General features: G+C 46.0%; 1 protein-coding gene across 6 annotated transcripts in view; it reads left to right on the plus strand.

Moving 5' to 3' along the window:
- The window catches only part of MCF2L2 (MCF.2 cell line derived transforming sequence-like 2), a 244322-nt gene that overhangs the window by 193815 nt on the left and 23666 nt on the right, over positions 1-26841 (plus strand). For 5 of the 6 annotated variants that reach the window (XM_082223915.1, XM_082223916.1, XM_082223918.1 and 2 more), the window contains 4 exons: positions 11221-11330; positions 15298-15393; positions 23688-23777; positions 25705-25776. In XM_082223915.1, coding sequence (XP_082080041.1) covers positions 11221-11330; positions 15298-15393; positions 23688-23777; positions 25705-25776 — 368 coding nt within the window. The remainder of the gene's footprint in view (positions 1-11220; positions 11331-15297; positions 15394-23687; positions 23778-25704; positions 25777-26841) is intronic. The other variant, XM_082223920.1, reaches the window with a different exon arrangement.

A 26841-nucleotide genomic window follows, 5' to 3' on the forward strand; every position in this document is an offset into this window, starting at 1 on the left:
GACATAAGCCACACATTAATAAATCTTTCTCCCAAGATCTGACAAAAGCTGCATCCTACAGATTTCTCTCCCTCTCCCCCCCCCTTTCCCACCCACTTCTCCCTTTAATAGCTAAAACTTGGCATCTGCTATTTATAGTTATTTTTGCCCCAGTGCATCAGCTTGAAGCTGCCAGGTAATTAAATTCACTGTGTGCATTTGTAAATTTATTTGGAAAGATAAAGTGTAATCAGTGGATGGTGGGATTTGGGGGGGAGGGGGTGATGGGATTTCTTTTCTTTCTTCCGGGAAAGAGATTTATTTGAACCAGGAGAAAGCCAGACGCCAGATCGTATTCTCCTCCCCTCCTCACACTTCCAAAATTGTAATTTTGATGGGTTCATTCTCTTTTGATCCCCCCTTTCCCTCCCCAGTTGCTCTGATATAAGACCACTGTGCATTTTAAGGAATCCATATTTTTTATATCCTGATTATATTTTAGGTAAATCATATAGAGATTTATTTTGTATATAATTGTTTACAGATCTCTTTTTTACATCGAGACGTGTATTAATTATATAGATGAATATAAATTATATAGATAAATTCCACACACGTGGGCACCCAGGGAGCATATGACCAACTAGGTGCAGTAGTAATAAGCTCATATAGAATCCTGACACACCACCTCAGAAATGTACGGGTCTGAAGAGGTGTTTAAATGTACGCCATTCCTCTGAAATCATGCTCTTTGGGACCATATGATGTCTGGCACCAGTCATTTTATTGCTGCCATAAATTTTAACTGGGTAACATCTCTTCAGGGAAAGTGTCCTCGGGTTAGCAAGTTGGAAGAGCAATAAAGTATAATGAGAAGTAATCCCAGTTTGCTTGGACTTTGAATATATATTTATTTTGGCGGTGGTGTTTGCAAAGAAACTGAGGCAGGGAATCATCGAATCATAGAGTTGGAAGAGACCACAAGGGCCATCGAGTCCAACCCCCTGCCAAGCAGGAAACACCATCAGAGCACTCCTGACATATGGTTGTCAAGTCTCTGCTTAAAGACCTCCAAAGAAGGAGACTCCACCACACTCTTTGGCAGCAAATTCCACTGTCGAACAGCTCTTACTGTCAGGAAGTTCTTCCTAATGTTTAGGTGGAATCTTCTTTCTTGTAGTTTGGATCCATTGCTTCATGTCCGCTTCTCTGGAGCAGCAGAAAACAACCTTCCTCCCTCCTCTATGTGACATCCTTTTATATATTTAAACATGGCTATCATATCACCCCTTAACCTCCTCTTCTCCAGGCTAAACATGCCCAGCTCCCTTAGCCGTTCCTCATAAGGCATCGTTTCCAGGCCTTTGACCATTTTGGACACGTTCCAGTTTGTCAGTGTCCTTCTTGAACTGTGATGCCCAGAACTGGACACAGTACTCCAGGTGAGGTCTGACCAGAGCAGAATACAGTGGCACTATTACTTCCCTTGATCTAGATGCTATACTCCTATTGATGCAGCCCAGAATTGCATTGGTTTTTTTAGCTGCCGCGTCACACTGTTGGCTCATGTCAAGTTTGTGGTCAACCAAGACTCCTAGATCCTTTTCACATGTACTGCTCTCAAGCCAGGTGTCCCCCATCTTGTATTTGTGCCTCTCATTTTTTTTGCCCAAGTGCTATACTTTACATTTCTCCCCGTTAAAATTCATCTTGTTTGTTTTGGCCCAGTTCTCTAATCTGTCAAGGTCGTTTTGAAGTGTGATCCTGTCCTCTGGGGTGTTAGCCACCCCTCCCAGTTTGGTGTCATCTGCAAATTTGATCAGGATGCCCTTGAGTCCATCATCCAAGTCGTTGATAAAGATGTTGAATAAGACCGGGCCCAAGACAGAACCCTGTGGCACCCCACTAGTCACTCTTCTCCAGGATGAAGAGGAACCATTCATGAGCACCCTTTGGGTTCGGTCAGTCAGCCAGTTACAAATCCACTGAGTGGTAGCATAGTCAAGACCGCATTTTACCAGCTTCTTTACAAGAATATCATGGGGCACCTTGTCAAATGCCTTGCTGAAATCAAGGTAGGCTACATCCACTGCGTTCCCTTCATCTACCAGGCTTGTAATTCTGTCAAAAAACAAGATCAGGTTAGTCTGACATGACTTATTTTTCAGAAATCCATGCTGACTATTGGTGATCACAGCATTCCTTTCTAGGTGCTCACAGACTGTTTGCTTAATGATCTGCTCCAGAATCTTCCCTGGTATTGATGTCAGACTGACTGGGCGGTAATTATTTGGGTCCTCTCTTTCCCCCTTTTTGAAAATAGGGACAACATTTGCCCTCCTCCAGTCTGCCGGGAAATAGCATGTAAATAAACAGTCGGTCGAGGTGGCTCAGAGGCAATGGGTGGGTCCAAAGACCAAAGTGGCCAAGGCAACCCCCACAGGGGGTTGGACTAGATGACCCCTGGGATCCCTTCCTTATTCAATGTCAAGCTGAATAACTGAGAAAGGGATTATGTGCTTGCACACAAAAAGGTCCCAGATCCAAACCTGGCATCTCATCCAGATAAGACTGGGTATACCCAGAACAAACTTAGTTGGTCTCTAAGGTGCTATTGGACAATTTTTAAATTTATTTTGAGTGCATCAGACCAACATGGCTACCTACCTGAATCTAGATAAGGCTGGGTAAGACTTCTGTCTGAAACCCTAGACAGCCACTGTTGGTCAGTGTGCACACACTAGATGGACCACATCCATACGAGTTTGCAACCCACATTCCCATGCAGTTCGTGTGATCCACATTGTACATGGATCAGGCAGACCTGTGAGCCACAGGTGTAGTTCTCCCTGCCACGTCTGCTTTGCCCCTTAGTTACCTCTGGTGACTAACTGCAGAAAAGAGCAGGAAATTTTGCAGCAAGACACTTTCCCTTCCTACCTACCATTCCAAAGAGCAGCTATTGTGCTGGTGAGAGCAAGGTTTATGCAGCCTCTATGCAAACGAATTGGGCGTGAGTGAGCCAAACTGCCTGTGTGAGCAGTTCAGTAGTGGGGGTATTTTCCTTTGACTCCAAAACAGTAACTGCTGTTGATTTGCACGTCCTGCACTCTGCTGAGAGCACCGCTGGCATTTGAGCCCTGCAGTTTGTAAAGCAGTATAATGGATGCATGTTCTAGAAGGCTGGCTGTGTTTCTGTTATCTCTGCACTATATGTTTAAATTATTTTAAACATCCATTCCCTTTCACGAGAGAGGGAGGCAATAGAGATGGGCAAATATGCCAATTTCAGTTTCTCTCGTTTCTCCAGATTTAAGTTCAGTTTGGCACATCAGTTATCAATCGAGTTGCCATATTTCAAAAAGTAAAATTCCTGACACCCGCAAAGTTGTTGAGCTTTTTAAAGGAAACCTAACCCTAACAGCTTTTTGAGCTGTTTCCACTGCTTTTCCCATCCGGTTTTTCCCTGCCGTACATTGGCATTTCCCCTGACATTTTGCTGATTCGACATATGGCAAACCTACTTAACAACTAAAAAAAAACAATTCTCATGAAAAATTGTCAGCATTTTCATGCATGTATCTCCTTGACTTCACATTTTTGCAAGCAATCTCCCTTATTTAATGCATTTGGGTATGTCATTTTCATTTATATGTGCATTTTTAAAGTCACACTTTCCTCTAATATATGCTTTTTTGTACACATTATTGGTTGGATAAGTTTTGCATTGCGAGACTTGGAGAGGTGCAAATTTCAAAGGATAGCTTCATTCCAGTTTGTGTACTGTATCAAAAAAATGGGACTTAGGGAAGTTTGCATTAAAATCTGAACCAAACCTAAATTTCTTCCCCATCCGCTAGTGCAATCTGCTAATTTTGTGAATGGTTTCTTATCTAGTTGTTTGGTCCACAGATGACTGAGCCTGGCTTGCTGCGCTTATTTATATTACCATGCTCATTATATGCCCAGCAAATTATCTTCCATCTCTCATTGTACATTTTTTTTATTTTTATTTTTTTAATGATATTTATTGAGAATTTTAAAGTTACAAAGAAAAAAGAAAGAAAAGACAAGAGAAGGAGAAAAAGAGAGAAAGAAGTAGATAAACATAACAATTAAACAATACAGATCAATAAAAACCAAAGTAAAAAAAATAATAACAACAAAACACACAATGCATCTAAAACAAAAAACAAAAATAAACAAAGAATTAAAAAACAAGTCTAATATTCCCAAATCCTTAACTTTCATTAACTTATTTCAATGACCTCCTCACACCTCCCTTTTTTGTATTCTAGTTATTAATTATCTCAGCAAATCCTTTCCATCTTTCACAATATTCTGTCATTAAATTACCTTAATCTATGTAATGGGTTTGAGTTACTCGTGCGTAAACTGTCCCCGTTAGGGGCTTAATTGCCTTGGTTAAACCGTCCTGACTGCACAGCCCATCTCAGCGTGGCTGCCTCAGTCGCTAGCAGAATCTGTCTGTGGGTGTTTCTTAAACCTTTTCCAGCATAAAAGCTGTCTGACTCCCAGTCGTCTCCGCCTCTCACTGCGTGGGAGTCTTTTGCGCAGGGAGGGCATGGGTAGTGGAGGACCTGTGCTCTCCTCACTGATGTCCAGAGAAGAGTCCCGGAGCTCTCCCTCCGCTTCCCCCATTTGCCCCCCTTGATCCCTGGTGTTACGCCAATTTCCTTCCTCCTCTACCAAGTTGCGTCTCCCCCTGGTGCTGGTTCCTTCCCCTGCAGAATCTGGGAGCCACTCCTTCGCCTCTCGCTCTGATGTCAGTTCCCTGACAATCTATTTTAACCTTATCTTACCCTAAAAAACCCTAAAACTTAAATCTTAAATCTTATATATATCAAATTCTTTTAACCATAACAATGCAATTCTGGGCTGCATCAATAGGAGTATAGCATCTAGATCAAGGGAAGTAATAGTGCCACTGTATTCTGCTCTGGTCAGACCACACCTGGAGTACTGTGTCCAGTTCTGGGCACCACAGTTCAAGAAGGACACTGACAAACTGGAACGTGTCCAGAGGAGGGCAACCAAAATGGTCAAAGGCCTGGAAACGATGCCTTATGAGGAACGGCTAAGGGAGCTGGGCATGTTTAGCCTGGAGAAGAGGAGGTTAAGGGGGGATATGATAGCCATGTTCAAATATATAAAAGGATGTCACATAGAGGAGGGAGAAAGGTTGTTTTCTGCTGCTCCAGAGAAGCGGACACGGAGCAATGGATCCAAACTACAAGAAAGAAGATTCCACCTAAACATTAGGAAGAACTTCCTGACAGTAAGAGCTGTTCGACAGTGGAATTTGCTGCCAAGGAGTGTGGTGGAGTCTCCTACTTTGGAGGTCTTTAAGCAGAGGCTTGACAACCATATGTCAGGAGTGCTCTGATGGTGTTTCCTGCTTGGCAGGGGGTTGGACTCGATGGCCCTTGTGGTCTCTTCCAACTCTATGATTCTATGATTCTATGATTCTAACATATTCTTACATAATTCTTTTTGACATTTCTGCTAAAGCCAAATAATTTCATTCCAACATTTTTCTAATACTCATTAATTTTACGATACTTTTCTAAATAAATTTTTAAAACTTTCTTCCAATCTTCATCCCTCGTCTCTTCTTCCTGGTCTCGGGTTTTGTCAGTCCTTTCTCGTCCATCTAATCCATCAACCTCGTGCTCTTATGTCCGAGGCTCTTAAGTCTTTTCCATGTCCCTTCTGCAGGTCTTCTTCTTGTTTATACCTGCCCTTTACTTTGTCTTTTGTTGATCTTTTTCTTATTTTCTTTCCTTTCTCATTGTGGGGTAGGTCTCGGGAGGACTCCAATCCAAAAATATCTCCATCTCTCCTCAGCAAATCAGCCCATTCCCCACATTCCCATTCCCCACAGTCAACACTGTAGTCCAGAAAGTATTTAAAAGTGTTACCATAAAGCACCAATGCTGCAGCAAGCAAAGGCTCCAGCAGCTCAGTCAGCTGCTTGTGGCTGGAAAGCCAGACGGGATGTTTGTGACTGTTGCCATGGAAACAAAGGGGCAGTCCATTCTGTACTGAGCACCGGATGTTAGCTCAGTGTGTGTGTCATATGACCTGTACTGGAAGTACATGGGTGGAGTTTCTTCTTGCTGTTGTCGAGTGCAGACACGTTTCTCTGTACTGATATGAGAGACAGAAATAAAAGATGTAAATAGTTTTCTGTCTGCTTCTTTCCCCTCCTGGGGGACACCAAAGGGGAGAGAGGATGAACGGTGTGTTCCTCTCACATATCTGAGATGAATCGCCGAGACCTCGCCCGCTTATCAGCAGAGTGGAGACGCGGGGAGGTCGACAGGAATATCTGCCGGTGCCTACGCTGTGGCACATTCCTCTGACCCAGGCAGAATTCCAACAGTGGTAGCAGAGGATGGTTGCTGTCCATCGGACATCTGGATGGGAGGTTGGTGAATTGTCCTCCTCTGCTCCATGGAAGCCTGATTTGAGAGGCTGATTCTCTGCAGCCAGAAGCTGACCAGAAGAAGCTGACAGCCAAGCCGATACTCAAGGTATGAGACTTTTAAGGGCTTAGAAGTGTGAACGCAGGATGATTAATTCCCTGGTTCATAGGAGCTGCGTTTTGGAAAAACAAAAGCTCCGGGAGGAAAGGCCTGCAGCTTGAGGCTGAAGCCTGCATTCCACAAATTCCTGTGGTTAAGATAAGAAGTCCTCTATGCACTGTTGCAAAGTAACGATCCTGGAAAGTTACTGGCTACGCAGATGGACTGCGAGGCTGGGAAAGCGAAACAAAACCACGGAGTGTGTTTTGACTACACGTTTGAGAGCTCTTGGAGGGACTTTCCAAAGTAGCCAGCGTTTTGTTGCCAGGTGCAGAAAGTAAACAACTGTTGGATTTTACAGCTTGTTTGAGACTGTGAGCCAGAGGCTTGGCTTCAAAATGGATGCCAAGAAAGGGGGAGCCCTGCCCTGTTCATCTCCCCTGCCCAGAGACAGTTATTCATCAGGGTCTGGATGGATAACTACCCCAGAAGGGGTGAGCCAAAATGAAGCTGGCCAAGTTCCTAAGAGCTCATCGAAAGCTGAGGAGAGCTTTGACCCCAGAGGGGAGAGTGCAGGAACTGTGGCTGTTGGAACTGTTGGTGTTCCTGAACAAGGTGCAATGAGTGTTGCTGACAGGGGGAGGAAAGAACAGAGTTCTAATTTCCCCACTGATGGTGCTACTGGAGAGCATGGAGTAGCACTGAGTGCTGTCCGATGCTACAATTGTGGACAGACTGGGCATCTACAGCGAAACTGTAAGAAGCCGCGCCAGTCAAAAGGAGCCAAGAACAGCTCAACGAAGCCTGAGGCGTCAAGCAAAAGCCGTACCAAGTGCCAGGTGAAACCTGCAAAGGCTATGATGGTGAAAGGAACCACGCCAGATGTTGGGAACGCGTTCATAATCGACACGGGATGCACGAAGCATCTCTGCCCACACAGAGAACTGTTTTCGACGTTGAAGAAGCAAAGCTTCACTGTCAAACAAGCCAACGGTCAAGAACTGGAAGCGACCGGAATTGGAACTGTGTATCTTGAGAGTCTAAACTTGACTATAAGCGATGTTTACCTGGTTCCAGAACTGAAATTTAATCTGCTGAGCGTGTCGCAGATTGCAAAGAAGGGACTGAAACTGTACTATGATGCTAAAAGATGCAAGATCTACAAAGATGGAGAACTGTTTCTTACTGCTAAAGAGAAAGATGGACTGTATTTGTTGACTTTTGATCAAAGTGATTACATGAAATGTAATACTTCTGATTCTAACGAAATATCTCTTGCAGGTGTGACCAGTGTGAGCACCAAGAAGGTGGCTAAGAAGGTCCACAGAGCTTTTCAGCGGGTGTATGCTGATGTGATTGGTCCTTTAGAACCATCTAGAGGCGGTGCAAAATATTACCTTGTGTGTGTTGACTGTTACACTAATTATTCTTGGGTTTACTTGATGAAGAAACCGCAGGAAACTTTAGAAAAGTTTCAGGAGTTTTGTGACAAGGTTAAAAGTATGCATGATGCTAACATTGATTGTCTTTTCACAGATGACAAGCCAGTTTTTCTTTTACAGGATTTCCAGAGGTTCCTGGATGAGAAAGGGATAAGACACAAACTTGCTACTTCCGAGGAAGCATGGAAGAAATGTGTCTGTGTTAGGGTGAACAAAGAATTGCAAAAGGGGATGCATGCGCAATTGCTAAGTTCACATTTACCACATGATTATTGGGCCGAATCTTTAGCGTCCTATCTTCATGTGTGGTTAAGGAAAGTCTCAACAGAGTTGGGATGTTCTCCTTTTGAGAAGCTGTTTAATAGAAAACCTTCTGTTGCCTATTTTAAGGTTTTCGGGTCTCATGTGAGAACAGAAGCTCCAAGTGGGGTAAAGAATGCCAGAGGCATCTTCGTAGGTTATGAAAAAGGTCTCTACAGAGTAATTTTGTCTGAATCTGGTCAGGTGATTCTCACAAAATTTCTAGAGAGTGCTCCTGAACGGGAGAGAGTGATTGTTCAAACTTTTTCCACAGAGGACTCTGATGATGATGATGATGAGTTTGACCTTATTGAGTTCAGTGGTACTGATGATGATGACACTGATAGCTCAGACAGCTCAGTTGTCACAGTCATTGAGAGGAAATCTCAAATAATGACTAGACCCTCAGAAAAGGAGGATGAACCACTGATTAAGCTTAGTACTGGTTCTCCAGAGAGTTCAGAGGCTGAACCAGAAAGCAGAGAAGAGCAGCAGCTCTTACGTAGGTCTGAGAGAGCAACGAAGGGTGTACCACCCAAGAGGTATTCAGAGGAGTTTGCTAACCTTGCATATGTTGCTGTTGTAAACGATCAAGGACAGATTGAAGCTGTGTCTGAGTCAGAGACAAAGGCACAACAGAGAGTTGTTAACCAAGGAAATGTGAAGTCACACAACCAGAGAGGTACATTGGTAAAACCAGTGGCGGGTAGTTCCAAGGGTGGAACTGAAACAACAGGGGAATGTTATAAGTATAACAACTGTTTGTTTTCTTCTCTGGATGACGCTTTGCTCGCAGCACGCATTGATACTTTAGGGGGAGTATGTTACCATAAAGCACCAATGCTGCAGCAAGCAAAGGCTCCAGCAGCTCAGTCAGCTGCTTGTGGCTGGAAAGCCAGACGGGATGTTTGTGACTGTTGCCATGGAAACAAAGGGGCAGTCCATTCTGTACTGAGCACCGGATGTTAGCTCAGTGTGTGTGTCATATGACCTGTACTGGAAGTACATGGGTGGAGTTTCTTCTTGCTGTTGTCGAGTGCAGACACGTTTCTCTGTACTGATATGAGAGACAGAAATAAAAGATGTAAATAGTTTTCTGTCTGCTTCTTTCCCCTCCTGGGGGACACCAAAGGGGAGAGAGGATGAACGGTGTGTTCCTCTCACATATCTGAGATGAATCGCCGAGACCTCGCCCGCTTATCAGCAGAGTGGAGATGCGGGGAGGTCGACAGGAATATCTGCCGGTGCCTACGCTGTGGCACATTCCTCTGACCCAGGCAGAATTCCAACAAAAAGCATGTTTCAAAGTCTTTCCAAAATTAAGAGCCCTCACAACTCCAGACCCCCCCCCCCGGTCCACTCCAGATTCAAACTTCAAAAACAGCGGCTTATACTCCTGCAAGGCCTCAGATCTCTCCATTTGTGTTATTTGAGGTTCAACAGCAACCTCCTCCATTTTCTTCTGCACTTGCACTTGCCCTATCAAAACAAATTCCTGGGCTGGTTCCTGAATGGTTTCTATATGGGTATTCGCCCTTTGTCCAAAGTTTTTAACTGCAACAGTCATCAAATCCATCTTCTCATGCATCTGCTCCAGCAAAGCACTTGTCTTGCAAAAAGCAAGCACCAAGACTTCTTGTAAACACATTTTTCCCCCAAGGTTATAGTCTGGTCTCACGATCCTAATCATACAGCTGTAAGGTCCCCAGATCAGCTCCGGCAACAAATTAACAAGCTCCCTCTAGAGGAGACAATTTCTATTTGTATCCATCTTTTGAAAGCAGGACCAACAAAAAAAAAAAACTTTCACTTTTCGAATACTTTGTTTCTTTTGATTGCAAGAAGCAACATTGGAATCAATTTGTTTCTCTCTTCTTCTTTTTTAACTATCTGTCAAAAGACGTTCCATTCACAATCGATGAACTTCCCCATAAATTTCTGTCTCTGACACCCCGTTCCCAGGTTTGAGACGGTGGAAAATTTATCTTTCTTTACTCTCTCTCCTGCAGGCTTAAACAGTCAAAAATCCCCCTCTTTTCTCCTGTTTCCAAGAGGGGTTTTGGTGATGATGAATGGAGTTTAGAACTTTATATACGACTTCCCAGACTTTAGCTTACAAAGTTTTTGCTTCAATCTATTTACAAAAAACGGGAGGCGGACTTCCTGTTTAGAACCTTCCTGTTTCGGTGCCAAATTAAAATATTTCTTAATCCAATTTTCCGTTCTACTCACGGGTACTTGTTTAGAGTCCAATTGTCCACAGGAAAAAGTCAGCGCTCTCCGGCAACGGCTGTGCGGCTTCACTCCGTAAAAGTAGCGGTTGATTCAAAACACCACGCTGCTCCCCCCACTTCGCTTTGGGACCCCTAAAAAAGGGTTTCCCCGCGAGTAGGTGAGGCGCTCCTGGTGTCAGCCGAATCCCACGTTCCCAGGCTTCCTCCACCTGGGATTTTTAAAGGTTCTCCGCCTTTGCCGCGGCGGCAGGACCCGATTTTCACGGAGCGGGTTCCTCCCGGTCAGAGAAACTCCGCCATTGCTGATGGCACTGACCGGAAGTCTCCTCTCATTGTACATTTTTACAGTCCAAAGCTCACTCTGACAGGAAGGTTTTTAACTGGGGTGACATATTCATGGTGAGATGGGGAAACTCTGCAACAAGAGGACCATTTCTGATGGTGCCACGAGGGTTGGGCTTTAGGGCAGAGGACCTGGGCTCCTCTCTTTAGGGCAGGAGGCCTCTTTAGGGCAGAGGACCTGGGCAGGAGGGGCCCCAGATGTAACAGGGCATGTTGAAGCAAGTGGAATAACAGACACACGGCACTCTGGAAAGGACCCTCCCTATAAGAGCACAAAGTCCAAAGTCTAGAAATTGCCTCAATGCACCATTGCACATTGATGCCCTTTTAGTGCCTATTTTAACAACGCTTGTTGCATTTCTTTTGTCTCTAAAGGTACGGCAGGAAGTCCATGAGTTTGTGCGAGAACAAATCTGAGCTCTCAAGCCTGGAAATGTCCAACAACCGGGACAGGAACATCAGCCCCAACGCCAGACAAAAAAGAGGTAGGCAGTGCAGAGATGGAAGAACTCTAAGGCAGAAGCCTAGAGGAGATGGTGCGCATGCCGTTTCCCTCTGCAAATTTCTCCTTTCCCACACCAGCAGTTTGACAAGAGGGCAGGAATTTGGGCTTCAAAGTGACCTGCATGAACTGCCTTCTGGTCTTGATCCACACTTTGCAGGCACAACACACACAGGGATTTCTGGAAACACCTTTGAATGAGAACACAGGGCTCACCCTCACTTCTTCTTGTCCCATGCCAAGAAGGCACGGGTTCAAGTGATTTTCCACTTGACCTGCTCCTTTCCCAGGGGAAACCCACTCTTTGGTGCTAAATCAGAGCAAGCATCAATCCAAAGAAAACTTGAGTTGCCGATTTTTCTTGGGGGAAGGGGGAATGAGCCCTTACCGAACTTGCCTTGGCTGTTATGCAAAGTGCTGGGCCACTTCACACAAGAATGGACAGGACATCCTTTCATCTCTTATCACTTGATTGCATGATGCTTGGGACTTCTATCACTTGGAACATCAAGTGATGAGTGCAAAATCAAGCGATGGCTTGGGCACATAGTGCTGGACTTTCATGTCACATTGTATGCAGGCAGGCTTTCCCACTCAAGGCGCTTTTTACTGGAGTTGCTGAGGATCAAACCTGTGGCCTTTTGTGCTGTGCTACTGAGCTAAAGCTACTCCCTGAATGGTTACGATTTTGACACAGGGGCCATACAAAGCTTTGACAGCAAGTCAGTCGACTGACGCTCTGCATTATCTCAGCCACTATTGTCTCCCCTGACTAGCAGTGGTTCCTCAGGACCTCAGGCAGAGGACTTCTGAAGCTAGCTGAGCGTCCTTTTACCTGGAGGTGCCAAGGGAGCAGAATCTGAATTCAACTGGCAGCTCATTTGCATGGTGGAAAGTTTATATCAGGCAAACATTTCTCTAGTTTACAGCAACTTGTTTTGCAAACGCTGTTATGTGGGGAGAGGGCACAAGGCAAACCACTCACCGTGTGGTCGTGTGAATTCTTCATTCATTCTCCAGTGAAAAACATGTACTGCAATTCCATTCATCTGAAGCATTCTGTAGATTTGGAGAGCAAGAGTGCTGTTACCTTAGGATTTTTCAAAATATGAGGCTACACATTATGCATTTAGTAAGCTAGCAGTTTCAGCCGTTTGAGGTTTGGTCAGTCTTGCCAAGTAGCAGATTCCAGACCATTTGAATAGCAGGAGAGCTGCTCCACAGTGTTAACGTTATTTTTCAAACCACCCATCCAATAGTTTGGTGCACCCTCTGCTGGCTGAATTGGGATTTAATTCCATGTTCATGTCAGGGATCCTCAGTCATTTTGTGGCTGAAATTCTGCAAAAAGTCGTGAAAAGTTTGAACCTAGTTCACAGGTGTGTCATAAGGAAAAGCAATATATTTCCTTTAGAAAAAGGGGGGAGGGTAAATTAGTGTGCAAACGATGGCACTCTGGCATGAGCTAACCTAGATGACTCATCTGTTGCAGAAAAACAAGGAGGGGCCATGGCGTTTTGGTTATAGTTGCTTTATGGCTCCCCAAGATAGTATTGCCAGGCAGTGCTGACTCCAGGATATTGTGGGGGGGGCTTGGGGAAGACACCTTCAATGGACCCCAGTTTTGCCCCTGAAATGCAGAACCTGTGGCCCTTCCATCTCTCATCAGCCCCAGCCAGGATGAAAGCCAGAGTTCAACATCTGGGTGATGGGGGGAAGAGCACAGGTTCCTCATTCCTGTTCTGTCCCTTCATTGCCGGTGTTGTCTGTTGATGCTGCTCCTGTGCCTTGTCGTTGACCCTGCTGCTGGCAATGCCATTTCAGATTTCAAGGTAGAAAGCATTTCTGGGGGAGAGGAGAGTTAAAGATTAAATTTCATGGGGATCCCCACTATGACCCAGAAAACCCTGTGTCTCAAATGTATGAGCAAGGCAGGTTAGCCAGAGCAGATCCTTGATCTTCTTTTGCCAGCAGTCAAAGGCAACCAGCCTCCCAAAGGGAGCCAGCTAATGGAACACCCACCAGATGTCAAAGAGAAGAACAACTACCAGACTTTTAGAAGACATCTGAAGGCAGCCCTCTTTAGGGAAGCTTTTCATGTTTAACAGACCACTGTATTTTAATATTTGTTAAAAGCCGCCCAGAGTGGCTAGGGAAACCCAGCCAGATGCGCGGGGTATAAATAATAAATTATTATTATTATTATTATTATTATTATTATTATTATTATTATTATTATTATTAACACTCCTGCAGGCCCCACGGCCTCCTCCGGCACTGGAACAGCCACGCAGCATTCCCGGGAAGGGGTCCTGGTGTTCTGGGACTCACAGCTGCTGTCTTGTGAGCACCCGGTATACCAGAGTAAAAGCAGCGCAGACGGAGATGAGGTATCTGGGCATACCTACTTTATTTCTACTAATTACAGATTAAAGAACATAACAAACACGTATGAGAGGAGCAGCCCTCATACAGACATCCCATCTCGTCGCAAGACAGAGCAGAAAGAAAAAGTACAATAGTACCAGAGACAGAAGTCACACAGATTGGCTTCCTTTCTCACGGAACAGAAAATAAACAAGAATCTGGTGATCCTTGCAATGGGAGGAGTGCAATGCTAACACCAGCGTGGTGTAGTGGTTAAGAGCAGTGGACTCCTAATCTGGTGAACCGTGTTCGCTTCCCCGCTCCTCCAAATGCAACTGCTGGGTGACATTGGGCTAGTCAGACTTCTCTGAAGTCTATCAGCCTCACTCACCTCACAGAGTATTTGTTCTGGGGGATGAAGGGAAAGGAGATTGTTAGCCGCTTAGAGACTCCTTAAGGGGAGTGAAAGGCGGGATATCAAGTCCAAACTCTTCTTCTTCTTCTTCAACCTTTTCGTATGCAGAAGCATACAACATGGACGCTGTGGTTATACAGATTTGTAGATATTTATCTTGATTTCAGTTGACAGATTCTTCTTCTTCTTTTTTCTTTTGGTATTGAGTTTTCCCCGTGATTTTTTCTTTCAGCACAATATTATTTTTTGTAAGTAGCATTGTGAAAAGTCACTTGAACATTTGTAAACATAAATAATATTTTGGGAGGATTTGCTGCGCCAGGGGCACCTGCAAGGAGATAGCTTTGCTTGGGGATGGCTGCTGGTGAGCGCATCATGAAGGAGGGCTTTCACCTTGATACATGCAGCTCATATTGTTACACTGGAAGCCCTATTTCAGAACAATCCCTGCATTGGGAATGGGGAACCTCAATCCCTAAAGATTCTCCCCCTAGGCTACAACCCACCCCAACCCTACTCCTCAAGTGCCCTCCTCAAGTAACTGTGACTATGCCTGTTGCTTGCCTGGTTGGAGGATGGAGAGGTGTGATCACTTGCAGAAACCTCTGGCTTTAGCGTGGTCTACTGCACAAAGGTAAGAGCCACACCCATTGCTCCACCCACTTAGGATTCTGGCTCCGCCCACTCTGGATGGTTGCCGGCAAGGGAATGTGGCCTTGATGCTTTCAAGGGTTCCACTCAATGGTCCATAATTCCGTGAGCAGCCTTGGGTGTTTTGTGGACACTAGAGTTTTTTGGGTCTTTTTTTAACTATTCGCTTTTCACTTACTTTCCTGCTGACTTGTCTTCCTTTTGGAACCGTGTGTTCCCTCCCTCCCCACAAAGCACCTTCCCGCCTTCTCCATTTTGCTCCCAGGTGAAACCTAGCTAGTCAAATCTATCCCTTGCATAACAAGAAGGATGTTTGGCTCAGCTAGCTTGCTTCCTTGTTTCCACAGCCACCTTCCCAGCTAGTCACTTGCTGCGCAAGCTCACGGCTGGCCAAGCGTTCCAACTTTTTAATCGCCTCCCCCTTTCTCTCCCCCCCCAAGCTCTTAACTTTGCTCTCTCCACAAGCTGCAAGGCTGACCCCTCTGCCCTCTCTCTTCCCTCTGCCTCTTTCTCCTAGCTGATTATTCCACCAGCCTTAATCTTGAGCGCTCAGCTCTTGCTAGAAAGCGGTTCACATTGCAAGGTCTTTCCAACCGCAGAGCTCCACCCAAAGGTAAAACCACTGCCACTCTCAGTGCTTGATCGCCAGCCACACGTCTCCCGAGCACGGTGTCCATCCCATAACGTCATCCATCGCACCCTGCAAGGGTGACCGCATCCCATCATAATGTCCTCGTCCGTTGTACCCATCCCCTAGCTTCACCCGGGCTGTGTTCACATGACCTGCTTAAAACACAGTGAGGCCATTTCCCCACGCTGCGTTTCAAACTGCATTTGCATGCTGTTGCACAAATCGGTACGGCAGGATACATTTCCCCCCAAATTGCACACTTTTCTGTCTGTACCACCAATGGGTGGAGAAGGGGTGCGGATGTCTTCCTAGGGCTTACGTCTCCAAATCGTATTGAAGCTAGTTTGCAGGGAAATGCATCAAAACGCAATATTTCTCAAGGAACTGCAGGATAGATGTGGATTGTGGCTTCAAAGCAATGGGAGCACTCTGGATTCAGAGAGAACAGGGGTGTACACAGCCTCAGTGTTTTCTTCTTCTTGATAGCTACTAGGTGGTGTTTTTCAAAGGTAGCAGCTCTGCATTTAGGATGGTGCAGGTGGTTCCTCACCGCCCACAGGGCCCTGAGACAAGAGGATGCAAAACTGAGAAGATCCAAAATTGAGATGATCCATTTGTGGGTGCCCATTTTTGGCCTCGCTCAGGGCGCCATATTACGAAGGATTGCCAAATCTGGGGGCACTCCCTGGTTTTACCCACCTGCCTCCGACATACACATTAACTTCGCCTTCTCAATTTCTGTTGTCAGGCTGCTGTTAAAGGCCTGTTAAGAGGAGCGGCAACCCAAGCTTTTAAACGAATTCCCTCCTTTTTTTAAGAGCTGGAAAGAGCAACCAAAACGATGGATGCCCCATGAGGAAATGTTACAACTTTTGGGGACATTTTTAGTTAAAGGGGGGGGGGAGTAAGAGGAGACACAGTAGAGTTCTAGGAAACCGTGCATTGGGGGGGGGGGTGAATAGAAAAAAAGTTTTCCTTTGTCTCTCATAACACTATAGCCTAGAGCTGTCCAACGGAAGTGCTTCTTTACAAAGTGTGAAGTTAATCTATGGAATTTGCTCCCTCAAGAGGTTGTGATGGTAACCAACTTGGATGGTTTGAAAGGATGATTAGATGAATTTAGGAGGTGTAAGGCCTGTTGGGATGCTGCTGGGGAGACGGGGGCATCAGGCAGGCCCCCAGCTGGCTCCAGCCACCGGCCGGCAGCCGGGCGAACTCCGGTCTCCCTTGGAACAGCATCAATCAGCGACTCATAGCTTCAGAAGCCTTCAGAAACTTGAGCACGCTTTATCAGCAGAGTGAATAAATCTTCACAACGGAAGTGGCGGACAGAGACATGTGTAAGCATTATTTACAGGCATTTATTCCGCATAGTTCAGGAACAAAGGGGAAAACATGTCTGCTTCCCTTCGTGTTCAAGCACACAGCAATAGAGTAACAGCAATATACAAACGGAAGGTCCCAGCAAGCCTGTGCTGGAAGTAAACAGGCATGTGACACACAACAGTCATGCTTGTTCCTTTTAAGGTGGAATGGAACTATATCCCAACATCCACCTGTGACTGTGAGCCACGAGAGTCATGTTCCACCTTCACTATCAGAGGCAATAAGCCTTTGAATACCTATAGCTGGAAATCGCGGGCGGAGTGTTATTGTGTTCAAGTCAGGTCCTACCTGTGAGCTTCCCACAGGCACCTGGTGGACCACGGTGAGAACAGGATGCTGGGTCCAGCAGGGCTGTTCTTATGTCCTGGAGATGTTCTAGAAACAGTGCAGAAAAAACTGGAGCAACTGCTATATGAGTCAAGACTAGAGCTTTTGTATTAGATCCACTTGCAAGCCGTACCGTATGTTATATTAGCTGTGTACCCTAAAGCCCCAATCCAGATTGGAACTCTGGCATGGGGGTAGTGGAGCTCTATGGAAAGGGCCTAGCTCCGTGGCAGAGCTTCGGATTTACATGCAGAAGTTCCCTAGGTTCAATTCCTGGCATCTCCAGGGAAAACCCCCGTCTGAAAGTCTGGAACATCACTGCCAATCAGGATGGACAATCCTGAGCTCAGGTGGACCACAGAATCTTAGAATTGTAGAGTTGGAAGGGATCCTGGGAGCATCTAGTCCAACCCCCTGAAGTGTAGGAATCTCCATCCAACTTCTACGAACGGTCTTGGTCAGTATGAAGATAGCTTCCTGGGTTCCTAGTCTGTATTGGACTGCCTGTTAGCATAAGGAGGGGAAGCTCACATTGATGCAAATGAGAGAGTTCCCCTCCCAAATCACAAATATGCAGGGGGGGGCGCTGATCCAGATTAAGACCCCCCCCTCCGTCTCCCAGCTACCCAGCTAATCTAGCACATCATTTTGCCCTAAAAGTGATGGCCCAGCCTCCATGGTGGCATTGCAAGGTACAATTGTGTGACATTGTATGAGGTACACAACTTAGGGTCCATCTCAAGGGAGGTGCAGGATCAGATCTCCCAACATACTTTTTTTTAAAAAGCTTTAAGAACACCATTTAAGACTTAAGAGCACCATAATCCAGAATGCGGCAGCGAGACTGGTGACTGGGGGCGGCCGCCAAGACCATATAACACCGGTCTTGAAAGACCTACATTGGCTCCCAGTACGTTTCCGAGCACAATTCAAAGTGTTGGTGCTGACCTTTAAAGCCCTAAACGGCCTCGGTCCAGTATACCTGAAGGAGCGTCTCCTCCCCCATCATTCTGCCCGGACGCTGAGGTCCAGCGCCGAGGGCCTTCTGGCAGTTCCCTCATTGCGAGAAGCAAAGCTACAGGGAACCAGGCAGAGGCCCTTCTCGGTAGTGGCGCCCACCCTGTGGAACGCCCTCCCATCAGATGTCAAAGCGATAAACAACTACCTGACATTCAGGAGACATCTTAAGGCAGCCCTGTTCAGGGAAGTTTTTAACGTGTGATATTTTACTGTATTTTTGGTTTCTATGGAAGCCGCCCAGAGTGGCTGGGGAGGCCCAGCCAGATGGGCGGGGTATAAATAATAAATTATTATAAATTATTATAAGAGGGCCTTCTCGGTAGTGGCGGCCGCCCTGTGGAACGCCCTCCCATCAGATGTCAAGGAAATAAACAACTATCTGATGTTTAGAAGACATCTGAAGACAGCCCTGTTTAGGAAAGTTTTTAATGACGGATGTTTTAATGTATTTTTAATCTTTTGTTGAAAGCTGCCTGGAGTGGCTGGAAAACCCAGCCAGATGGGTGGGGTATAATTATTATTATTATTATTATTATTATTATTATTATTATTATTATTATTCCAACAGGAGGGGACAGAGACAGGCAGGCACAACACAGACATTTGCCTTCCTCTTATATGTGGCTGTTAACAGCTTTTTGGGTGGGAGAGGGGTTGATTTCAGTCACAAAAAAAGTCACAGGGGGTAGGGAGAGAATTAACCTCCTCTCTCAGACCTCTGATCAAAATGGATTTATTTAGAGGTGTGCCGGCTGAGGCCAATGTGAGTTGTGGTCCAGCAACATCTGAAAAGCACCAGGCTGTTGAAGGCAGATTTAGGACACTTTTAGCTGGCTTTTCGTGAAAATAAATTCCAGAGTGGGGAAATAAACGTGTGGCTAAAAAGGCATTGAGAGATCTAAGCAAGGGATCTCCTGTGCTAGGCAAAGTTTGCAGCTCAGATGCTTCAGTGCTTCACTGGTTGTAGTGCAGGATGCTACCCAAGATAAGAACTGAACTCCTGGCCCTCACTCTGTGGAACTTTGTCCAGCGTAGTTACCTTGGGAGGCAAAATATGGTGGGTTGGTGCTGGGAGCTCACTGGACAGTAGATAAACGCAGGGCTCAGTGAAGGAGGATGGAGGGGAGACAGAAATAACTTGGCCTACATATTTTATTTTCAGAACTCTTTCTTGCCAAAGGCCTGTAATAAACCCCGAGCCAATTTCTATTTGGCCTTTCCAACATTCCAAACAGATACTAAATCCAGACCACTAGGTATAAACATGCATGTGGAGTGTATTCAAGATCTTGCATAAATACTGGGCCGGCACAATAACTCTTTTTAAGTTGCCAGTAAATATGAATCCTCGCGGTGGTACTGTGAAGATGTTCGTTTGCTGTGCTGCACAAATCCCGCAGTTGATCAGCTTTTTCATGGAGCGCCTGTGGACAAGGCTGTGATCAGGCGACCTGTCATTTACACAGCAATAAAATACATTTCCTAGGGACGTGGGTGGTGCTGTGGGTTAAACCACAGAGCCTAGGACTTGCCAATCAGAAGGTCGGTGGTTCGAATCCCCACGACGGGGTGAACTCCCATTGCTTGGTCCCTGCTCCTGCCAATCTAGCAGTTTGAAAGCACGTCAAAGTGCAAGTAGATAAATAGGTACCGCTCCAGTGGGAAGGTAAACGGCATTTCCGTGCGCTGCTCTGGTTCACCAGAAGCGGCTTAGTCATGCTGGCCACATGACCCGGAAGCTGTACGCCAGCTCCCTCAGCCAATAAAGCGAGATGAGCGCTACAACCCCAGAGTCGGTCACGACTGGACCTAATGGTCAGGGGTCCCTTTACCTTTTTAAAATACATTTCACCCTGGAGAAGGTTGTCACCAGGTGAACTGAGTGCCTGCTCCATCTGCCGTCCAGGTACTAACTATTGATGAGCAATTTCAAGGCACCATTGTTCCCCCTCCTTAGGGGTCTTTACCTATAAACTGGACTGGACTGGCCAGCCCTTCTGGATTGGCCAGCCCTTCAAACCAAGAACTGTAAAGTAGGACAAATGGCCATTGAGGCTGACATTTCAGTGACACAATAGGTCCTTCACCAGCAGAGATCAGCTGGGCCATGAGGGATACCTTTGTATCATCCAAACCACGTCCAGGATTTCTCTGCCCAAACTTCTGGGAAACCACAACAACTAAACTGGCATGAAACTGATACAGATCTGTAGTGTAGGTAGGCCTGATTTTGCTGATCACATTGATTTTGGGGAAAAAATGATCATAGAATCATAGAATCATAGAGTTGGAAGAGACCACAAGGGCCATCGAGTCCAACCCCCTGCCAAGCAGGAAACACCATCAGAGCACTCCTGACATATGGTTGTCAAGCCTCTGCTTAAAGACCTCCAAAGTAGGAGACTCCACCACACTCCTTGGCAGCAAATTCCACTGTCGAACAGCTCTTACTGTCAGGAAGTTCTTCCTAATGTTTAGGTGGAATCTTCTTTCTTGTAGTTTGGATCCATTGCTCCGTGTCCGCTTCTCGATGATCACCCTCTAAAGATCCTACTCAGAACTGATTTTGCAGGCTTACTGCTTTCAGACGTTCATTTTCTCTCTCACACATGCATGCACAAATAAATCATTAGAGTTTTCAGTACAGGCTTCTGCGCCTGCTAGATTTCCAAACTCACAGCTCAGTGTGTTGCAGCATAAAACTTGATAGTATCTTAATGCTCATGAGAAAATGGCTTGTTTAGAAACTTTAGATGTTTGAAGACGCACTGGTGGTAACAGGATCACCTGCAATCACATTGCATCCGATTGTCTTGTTAGTTTGTGCTTCATCAGCTTTGAAAGGCCAGAAAGCAAACATTCCCGCTGGCAAATTTTGAAACCTGCATGCAGCTGTGTTACAACATGTATAATCTTGGCTGTCGTGCTCATCTTCATGTATTTAATAGGGCTTCACTCATGTTTAACACAAAGTACTGCCTGCTGTGATCTCCTTTCAAAGTGACCCTGCCTATGCAGGGTTTTCAGAAGTAATCTTTTACTGTGATCGCTACTCCTAGCACTCGTTTACATGGTCAGTTATTCTGAGAGATGAACCCAGCTCACTTCGATTGCAAAGCAAGGGCCATATCAGAGTTCGGAGATGGTTGTACGTGTAAAAAAGAGCTCCGGATCATTGTGAGCACTCCTGTTCTGGTTGTGAAAAATGAGAGGAATTCGGGATTCAGTGACCTGTTAATGACTTGGCATTGGATGAAACCTGGAACCATTTACCCAAATGGCCCAGATGTTGTTGGGTTACAACTCCCATCATCCACTGACCATACGGATTGGAATGGGGACTCCAACGAAACATCTGGAGAACCTCAGGTTCCCCTTCCCTGCCCTACATGAACTGAAATGCAACTCACCTACAAAACATGGGCACCTCCAACTTTTGTGAGGCAGTTCTCCAACCCCAAAAATAGGTATGGAAAGTCATATATGAGGGGGAAAGATGTACGTTGGTGAAAGTTAGAGGTTGTGTTCAAAGTAGTGCTAAGGAGATTGTTCTGTTGGCCCAAGTGTCTCCGCTTGCCCAGTGGAATAATCTCCCCTCTCCTCATAATAACAGCTGCATCAGGCCAGAGCCCGTCTAGTCCAGCATCCTGTTCTCACAATAGCCAACCAGATGCCTGTGGGAAACCAGCAAAGCAGACCATAAGCACGATGGCCCTCTCCCTTCCTGTGATCTCCAGAAACTGGTATTTGAAAGCACTGCTGCCTCCAGCTGGGGAAACAGAGCAGAGCCATCATGGCTACTTGCTATGAAAGCCCTTTCCTCTTCCACGAATTTGTCTAATCCTTTTAAAAAACTAAAATATACTCAGAGTCAAGAGTGGATTTCATGCTCTTTATTCAGCTCATAGTGGTGAGGAGGAATGGAAGTTCCCCCAGAATATCTGCTTTATAGACATTATTTACATAGTGGGCCCCACGTGATTGGCTATTTCTGGGATTCTCCTGTAGGCCAATCAGGTTGCGGATTCACTTCCACCTGGAGCTGGATTGGGTGGCTCCTGTGGACCAATCAGACTGCTGCATTCTGAATCCTATTGTTCTAGGACCAATCAGACTGCTGCATTCTGAATCCTATTGTTTTAGGACCAATCAGACTGCTGCATTCTGAATCCTATTGTTCTAGGACCAATCAGACTGCTGCATTCTGAATCCTATTGTTCTAGGACCAATCAGACTGCTGCATTCTGAATCCTATTGTTCTAGGACCAATCAGACTGCTGCATTTTGGATCCTATTGTTCTAGGACCAATCAGACTGCTGCATTCTGAATACTATTGAATATTCTAGGACCAATCAGACTGCTGCATTTTGGATCCTATTCAACTCCGTACATAACAAAAACCATCCAAGTTGATGGTCATCACTGCCTCTTGTAAGAGCGAATTTCATAGCATGACTGTGCGCTGGGCAAAGAAGTACTTTTAAAAATCTGCCCTAAATCTTTCAACGTGGATGTCTACGAGTTCTAGCGTTTCGAGAGAGGGAGCAAACCTTTTCCTCTATCTACTTTCTCCATGCCAGGCGTAATTTCATACAATCATGTCACCTCTTCCTCACCTTTTCTCTAAACTGAAAAGTCACAATCGCTGCCGCCTTTCTTCCTAGGGGAGTTCTCCCAACCCTCTGGAACAGATTTGGGGAGGGTGTTTAGGGCACATGCTGGGCTAGGAGAGGGACAAGTCCCTTTGGGAAACAGGAGTCATTCCACTTGCTCCCACCTGCTGAAATATTCAGTTGAATATGACCCAGTGTGTGTATAAAAGCCTTGTATTCAGGAACGATGCTTGCAAAACTGCGAATATCAAGACAAAGTTGCAAACGAAAATGTATATGTTAGGAGAAAAGCACACAAAACTGCACTCAGAATTTTGTTTGGACTTTTTCTTTTTTACTGGAAAATTATGCGGAAATGGGTCAAACTGAAGGATGGAAAAATTAGGAAACGAAAGAAACCAAAACGGATTCATTCATCTCCGTACATGCAGTGTGTGCCAGTAATTGCGCGAGAAAATGTCGTTTCTGTTATCCTAGTGGATAGGAATTTACACACCCAGCCACTTTAACACCTCATTAGCAATCTCAGGAAAGGAAAGAGTTGCAACATTTAGCAGGGCAGCTGATCAGTTTCCCAAATGACCACAAGCAAAGGGTGGTAAGTTACCAGTTGGTAAATAGCTGCAGGGAATCATTCTGTATCTGGTCATTCATAGGCCATTGATGAACTTCTGCATCCCCTCCATGGCAAACCAGGTGGTGGGCTTAGATCCCCCAGGGACTCCTTGGCCACGCAGACAATGCACGTTTTAATACAACAAGCCCTGAACAGAACTGTGATACGGTTTGCTGCAGTTTTCCATGGAAACAAGCTACCTTTCTCCAGCCTTCTCCTAGTTGTTGTTGTTGATCTCCTCCTTCCTCCTCGTTTGCTTGCTTGCTTGCTCACTTCTAACCCTTCCTTGACCTGACTCTATCTGTCCTCCCAGATCCAGAATCTAAAGAGAGAGATGTAACCCGCCGCTTTTCCCTAGCTTCCTCCATCAGCACCACAACTAACACATCTGCTCTAACCAAAGGTACAGTCCCATTAACACTTCGCCGCCTTCCTTCCTCTGCCGACGTTGGTGCAAATGTGGCGGCGCTTGGAAACCCTTGCAAGCCTGAACCTGCGGTGTGCTCTGCAAGGCAAAGAGCAGAAAGGGTCAGGTGCACGACCCCCTCCAAACATTATGCGCTATGGAGTTGCGTGGCGAGTTCCCGCCCCCCACCAGGATAAATAAAGACACGAGACACCATGGTTTAAGGTTAAATGGGCGAATTAGGCCACAACTTTATTGAATTCAGGAATGAGAGGCATTGGCTTAGGCATTGGTCCTAACAACTATCCGGCTCCAGCCCATTTGCTGGAGACACGGGGAAGGGTTAACACTATATCGGGGGAGTCTCCCGCCGAGGCACGTTGACTAGGAGCTCCCCCGGGTCACCGCTCGGGGGCGTGCCTTTGGCCCACACCTCCATAGGCTTCAGACAGGGCCACGCCCCCCGGAGTCCTTTAACGGACCACCCTTCGCTCACTGGGGGGAGGTGATGGCATTCCTCCCCCCCCATCCTCTTAACCCCTTCTTACCAATGCCTACCGCCAATGCCGAAGAGTTGTGACGAGTTGCTACGAGGTAGGCGAAAAACCAAATGGCTGTAAATTGCCAATTGGGAAAAATTCCTACCATGCCCCTTGCAGCGACAGACCGAAGTCCATAGCAAAGTCAGAGACCTACCTAAAGCCTACCTAAAGGGAGGGAGGGCGGGAAAACTTGGGGGCTAGCTGGCAAAAAGAGGGTGAGCCCCCTCTGCGCCGGCCCTAAATAGGGCAGACACGGCCGGGATTCCCCTGCTCTCGCGGGGGCTGAAACCAGCCCCCGCTCACGTGGGGGGTGGGCGTGAAGCCTGCAACCCCACCTCCTGGGCAGGCCGGAAGTGGCTTTGCACCACTAGGATGCGAAGCAAGCCAGAACGGTTCAGTCTCTGGGTGCAACCAGACAGGCATAATTTCAAAGCCTGCCAGAGTGCAGAAATGGACTCAACTGTGCTTCTGAGAGAAGGGCTGTCGTCTCACCTGGACTGAGCTTTTTTGGGGGGAGGAACCCCTTTTCTGGTTTGGAGCAGAAAGTGAATGTGAACGCTGCTGATTGGTCAGCTTTTGTGTCAATCATGAAGTGACCCTCCTTTCAGAATAGGGCTTTGGTCAGCACTGACTGACTGTCTCCTGAGTCCCTATGCCGATTTATAACTGTTTTCAAAGGGGGTGGGTGGGAGATTAAGGATAACAATAACAATAATAATAATAATAATAATAATAATAATAGAGAAGGGGGGGCAAAGGTTATGTTCTTTTGCTTCTCACTATGGAATGCTTTTTGGTTATTGCAGCATATCAGATGTTATTTTGGGATGGATTTCCATAAAGTTATTTCAAGATAGAAAATAGTAGTTACGTGTATGTGAAATCAACACTGAACAAACCTGAGCAGATAAAAATAGTATTACGGTGGGGAAATGTAACATTTGTCAACTTGAGTTCTTTTCAAAACCATAGCAGACAACCTTTGCTGGGTTGTTGCCTATGGTCAGAGAGAATGATTTGTAATCATGCTCAGATAGGTGCATATAGTTTTCACGTTAACACAAACTCGTCTCTGTGGGCATCATCTATGTATTAGGAATGGTAATACAAGTCCATTATTGGGGGGGGGCTCTCTGCTTTCCTTCAGAATCACAGTTATTATTTTAAAAAGCAAGGTTTTTGGTGCTTTTGTTGCAAATCACAAGTATGTTCCCCCCCCCCATCTCTCGACAAGCTGACTTTAAAAAACATTATGATTGTGTTGTATGCTAAGATAAGCGAACCATTGCCCTCTGCCGCAAATCCTATTCTTTTCCATGCCAAGAGAACCGGTTGAACCTCTAACTATATTTCGATTCTTGTTATCTGCAAACTCCACACAGGTCCCCTTGTTCCTGCAGTTAAAGTCAAGAGGCATGAAATTAAAAGCGACCCAACTCCTCTCGGTTTCGAAGGTACATGATGCATGGACCATTTGGTGACAGTCCCTTAATTATCCTTCATGGAATGCCTATACTTTCATCATCACTGGCATATGACATATGAGAGAGTTTGTAAGGACTCTCGAGTCAGCATATCAGCCCATTTTCTGGTTTCGGAATTAATCATCCTTTCCTGTATGCATATGTCTTGCCTGCCAAGTTCCAGTTAGGGCATATTGGAGGCTGAAAGGAAGAGAATGAGAAAGCCAACTCGACACGCTCTCTTCCCTCTCAGACACGCAATGCTTCCGATGGCTATTGGGATATTTAATAATAATAAAAATAAAAATTTATTTATACCCTGCCCATCTGGCTGGGTTTCCCCAGCCACTCTGGGCGGCTTGAATATTAAAATGATTCATCCAGTATTAAAAGCTCCCCTAAACAGGGCTGCCTTCAGATGTTTCCCACGAACCACAGGATTGCAGGGTTAAAACACTGTTTTCCATTTCCCTTCTTATGCAGATTGAGTGCGGAAGCTCAAGAGACCCAGATGTACATTTGATTTTAAAACTGGCCCCTTTCTGTACCATATATTCACAACGGTCCCAATCCTGCTAAACGGTACCGTATTTTTCACCCTATAAGACGCACTTTTTCCCCCTCCAAAAATGAAGGGGAAATGTGGGTGCGTCTTATGGGGCGAATGCAGGCTTTCGCTGAAGCCTGGAGAGCGAGGGGGGTCGGTGCGCACCAACCCCTCTCGCTCTCCAGGTTTCAGGAAGCTATCCGCTAGCCGTGGGAGACCCAGCTCTCCCAGGGCTAGCGGAGAGCTTGCCTGCACCCAGAAGCTTGGGGCGTGCTGAGCTCCGCACGCCCCAAGCTTTGGGATTAGCACAGCGTACCTGGGGGAAAAATAATTCCCCCCCCTTTATTTCCCCCCCAAAAAACTAGGTGTGTCCTATGGGCCGGTGCGTCCTATGGGGCGAAAAATACGGTACTCATAGCATCATTGGTGAAAACAACAGCTGTGGGCTTGGCGCAGTCCGTTTACGGCCATTTCTTCATTGCTGCATCAGTTTCTTCTGTTCCATTATT

The sequence above is a fragment of the Podarcis vaucheri genome (genome assembly GCF_965113315.1).
Source record: "Podarcis vaucheri genome assembly, chromosome: 5".
Taxonomy (NCBI): domain Eukaryota; kingdom Metazoa; phylum Chordata; class Lepidosauria; order Squamata; family Lacertidae; genus Podarcis; species Podarcis vaucheri.